This window comes from Leiobunum rupestre, chromosome 1, assembly GCF_980474605.1.
Source record: "Leiobunum rupestre chromosome 1, qqLeiRupe1.1.hap1, whole genome shotgun sequence".
NCBI lineage: Eukaryota > Metazoa > Arthropoda > Arachnida > Opiliones > Sclerosomatidae > Leiobunum > Leiobunum rupestre.
Window position 1 is genome coordinate 5843811 of NC_143384.1, and position 4381 is coordinate 5848191.

Sequence of the window (4381 nt, forward strand, 5' to 3'; positions counted from 1 at the left end):
CGTCGTGAAACACCTGTTAAATGGTGACATGATCATCGTTTACCAAACGTGTTTCGTATACGTTTTAGAAACCTCGATAAAACACGTAATATGTACGTGATGGTGCTACCTGGGTAGTTCGTAATCTCTCCCTCGAAAGCGTCCAGAGTATACCTCAGCAACCTCGTTCCAATTAATGCAGCCATTAATTCAAGTCTCGGCATCGTCAACGTCTTTAATGGAGCTACTCTTGTTTTAGATGAAACCAATGACACTCCAACCTTCCCTGACGGTGTCTCGGTAACGTAAGTAAACGACCGCCCCATAGGCCTTGGTACTGGGATCACAGAGCATATGGACCTCTCCCTTGACTAGCTGTTCTTCTTGTTGGTCGTAGTAGTGTTTAGGGACGGATATTTTCTGTACCATGGTAAAATCTTGGCACCACTGGTCCCATTCTTTTTGAAGTACCGGTGGTAAATTTTCATCCGACTCTATGCCAAGAAGCCACAATTTCTGGAAAAGACACTTGACCTTGATTAGAAATGGAGATAGGAAGCCGATTGGGTCAAAGACTCTAGCGGCAGCTTGAAGAACTCCTCTTTTAGAATTTTTCTTTTCCAATAGGAACTCTTGTAACGCTGAAATATTGAAGGTGAAAGCATCTATCAGTGGATTCCACGTGATTCCGAGGACCTTCAGCGTCTGCGAATGGTTTGCTTTGGGCGTTGCGGCTTTCTTCTGAAGCTAATTTCTCCGCAAGTTCTTTGGAGTTGGTGACCCATTGTTTCAGATTCATGCCAGCCTCTTTCAGAATTACCTTCGAATTTTGACGAATCTCCATAGCCTCCTTGCTCGTATTAGCTCCTGTCAGGAGATCATCGACATAAAGGTTTTTGTTGAGAATGTTAAAAAGATCTGGATACTCATCTTTTAACTTCTTAAAATGATATTTCAAGGTAGCAGCAAAAAGAAAGGGGCTCTGTGTCACGCCAAATAATACTCTGGCTATTCGTAGGTGAACATACTCTACTTGATCGTCCACTCCCAGTTGCTTCTTGATCCACAGAAAGCGACCGTAGTTTTTGTCTTTAGCTGCTAAAGATATCTGTAGGAAAGCTTTTTCTACGTCTGCCATCAAGGCTATTCTGTGTCTTCGAAATTGAAGCAAGATAACCAATAGATCTGGATTAAGGTTTGGTTCAGGCATTAGACATGAGTTCAGCGATGGTATTCCTTTGCCGGCCGAAGAAGCATCATGGACTATTCGAGGCTTCGTCGTTTGTTTATCTTCTCTCAAAACCGCGAAGTGAGGAATATAATAAGCGTCGCCAGTTCTTGGAGGGATTTCATCTACAGGTACTTGCTCCACTATTCCTTGTTCTAGGTATTCTTCAATGATCTTCTTATATTCGTTATACAGTGACGGATATGTCTGAAATCGACGGATAAGACTCCTCATACGTCTTGAAGCATTTGCCAGATTGTTCTTGAGCTCAGGTATATCATTCATCCATGGAAGCTGATCTTCGTAGCGGCCACCATTGAACTGAATAGTGGACTTGAGCTTATCGAAGATTTCCTGATCCGTTACCGTCAGCGCCTTGTCTTGCTGGATACCCAAAGATTACAGTTCCCAGAACCTGGGTAAATATGAGGTTAGATCTGGCTCTTTCACTCTAGTCATCATAATGGGTGATGACCGTACTGCCATATTAATGGAGACTGGAACCGGACCTTGCACGGACCACCCAAAGAGGCTCTCGAGGGCTACCAAAGACCCACCAAGTCTGACTATTTTTCCAGGTACTACGGCCCAGTAATGATCAGCTCCAATTAGAATTCCAAGCTCGGCTGGTGCTGGAACACCCTTGACTGCTTTACGATCTGTCAGTGTTATTCCTTGTTCTGTCATTTGACGAATTATTGCATTTACAGGGACACTGACCAGGGCACCGCAAATGGTAGGAACTTCGATGACTTCAAGTTGACGCATTTATCCGGCTCAATGATACTTCATAGAATTATTTTTACCCTTCTTTGCTCTCTAAGGACGCCATCCTTTGTTCCGAATGGGTTTACCAAGACTAACTCTTTAGAAATTACTGGCAGATCAAGAGTTCTCGAGTTATCCTCTCTTATAAAGGACTGATGAGTGGCGTTGTCGAACAAGCATCTTGTTAGGATCGTGAAAGTCTGATTTTTTACGTAAAGTAGTACCGTTTGTAACAGGACCTGATCACATGGTTGAAGAATCGGTGGAAGAACGGTAACTAGGGTTGTTGAAGGTCTGGATATTATGGACTCTGATGTCTTCGCCAATTCAGTTCGATCTTCTGTGGTTTTCGCTCTACATATCGAGGTATGATGTCTTTTTTGACAGTTCATACACTTCAAGGTCGATTTGCAGCGACGTGCTTGATGACCGGTCCTGAGGCAGATGAAGCACTTTTCTTGACTCTGGATAGCTTCAACTCTCTGCTCCAGTGTTAATTTCTTACAACTCTCTGGAACATGTTCGACTTCCCTGCAGTAGAGACATGTAGTGGACACTATTGTACTTAAAGTTGCTGTAGTGTGTGGCTTCTTCCTAAATCTGGAACCATTGTTACGAAATACTTGACTTTCTGACTTGTCTGATTGCTTGTCATCTTCAGCCTGGCTAAATAAAGTTATCTCTCTATTTTCGACCTCTTTTCTCAGATGCTCAAGTAGACCCATGACGTCCCAGTTGTCCTCGTCGTCTAAACTTTTGCTGTATTCCAAATAAATGTCCGATGTTAATACTTTTAAAAGGATGGAGTAAAGCATGGCGTAGTACGTGTCCAGCGGAAATCCCAACGAATACAGGCTCTTTGTTTGAGTGACGCAAGTGTCATAAAGCTCTCGAAGACCAGAGACATCTTATGACTTTTTCACTTGGGCGAGGCTGATGAGTTTCAGCATGTGACTCTGCATTAGGGATTGCAATCCAGCAGGGTTTTCAATCCAGCTGGACTTTTGCTGGATCCAGCAATTTTTATATTTTTCAAAAACCAAACAATTTTATCAAAAATGACCAACAAGTTGGAAAGCCAAAATATACCTCTCCTCGGAAGTTTTGCATGGAGAACGAACAGGCGTTTTTTTGAAAGGCGATGCTATCGTCACATGGCTGTCGTACTGTACTAAATAGAGTGACAAAATTAAACTTATCCTGTTATTCCTCCATGGTATGTCTATGATATTATTTATATTCAATTAGTAGACGTGGCAGTCATTGGCTCAGCGACGGACTCTTCCCAAAGTTGTTTGTATAAATATCGTTGCAACATAATTTACCGTTACCCTAAGCGCTCGGCCCGTTCCAAAAGTAAAGAAAAATAGGAGTTGGAGATAAGAATCCCCATACATACAGAACACACACAACATTCACCCATGTCTGAACACAAACACACAGTACACAAAACATTAAAAAAACACGAATGTGAATACAAACATTCGAAAGTTGGTTTACACTAACTAGTAAATCAAAACCGTCGTTACGGTGGGCGTTAACGTTAAAATATATATCAGATGTAACGAGGAATTTAGCCGTTACACCAGTTTAGCCCTGGTGAACCTTTTCCAAAATTCATGAAACTACCAACGCGGTGAATACACTTTGCCAACAGACACACCAAACAATTTTAAAACCCCTCGTGAGAGCTCTGTTATGGAAAATTCTTATTAGAAGTAGGAAATATAAAATATTAGTCTTGAAGTATTTTAAAGGATTAAATCAATCACGTGTGTATAATTTGTAACGCACGTGGGTTGAAGGTATCTATCTACACCAACTAGTTAAGGAGATTCTTGTTGACATCTTGGAAGAATAAGGCAGACGATTACAAATAAACCAGACTGTAAATACTGGCAACAGCTACATTTTATAAATTATTTAACCACATACATTAATACAAGAGGCTTTTTTTTACTTTTCGGGAAGTACAATCTTAAGAAACAAATGGTATTGATGGCCTTGTCTCATGCAGGGCCCTGGCGCACCTAGCAAAGCGGAAACGTTCACGTGGTGCTGGATCCAGGAGACCGAAAATTGTGCTGGATCCAGCTGGATTGCTGGATGAGGGATCCAGCAATTGCAAACCCTACTCTGCATCGCAACTGTCTTTTTTCCAAAACGATGAAGCAGGATTCCAACAGCTTTTTCGTAGTTTTCGTTGGTCAGGGTCAAACCAGCGTTTGCACTTGCGGCTACTCCTTGTAAGTACGAACGTAAATAATTAAATTTGTCGATGTCGGCAAGCTTGGTATTGTCGTGAATTGTCGTCTGGAATTGTCCCCAAAAACTCTGCCACTGCGTCGCTTCTCCTGAGAAAGTCTGTATCGTGAGCCGTGTAAGCTTTACTTCAATTATCCTTTC

The 4381-nt window shown here is 42.0% G+C and overlaps 1 protein-coding gene across 1 annotated transcript; it reads right to left on the bottom strand.

Annotated features, from left to right (window-relative positions):
• Nucleotides 1–234: 234 nt before the first annotated feature.
• On the bottom strand, nt 235–1975 carry LOC149960475 (uncharacterized). Its single transcript, XM_090179048.1, has 3 exons — nt 1658–1975; nt 676–1591; nt 235–620 (listed from the first exon to the last, which is right to left on the bottom strand). The coding sequence occupies exons 1-3, from the start codon at nt 1973–1975 to the stop codon at nt 235–237; spliced, it is 1620 nt and encodes a 539-aa protein (XP_090035174.1).
• Between the last annotated feature and the right edge of the window lie 2406 nt (nt 1976–4381).

What these genes read in the sequence shown, in the direction of transcription:
- LOC149960475 (XM_090179048.1), bottom strand. Translation starts at nt 1,975, where the DNA reads ATGCGTCAACTTGAAGTCATCGAAGTTCCTACCATTTGCGGTGCCCTG. An exon ending in CACCCATTATGATGACTAGA is followed by an intron (nt 1,592 to 1,657) that starts GTGAAAGAGCCA and finishes TTGGGTATCCAG; the next exon opens with CAAGACAAGGCGCTGACGGT. An exon ending in ACCATTCGCAGACGCTGAAG is followed by an intron (nt 621 to 675) that starts GTCCTCGGAATC and finishes TCAATATTTCAG; the next exon opens with CGTTACAAGAGTTCCTATTG.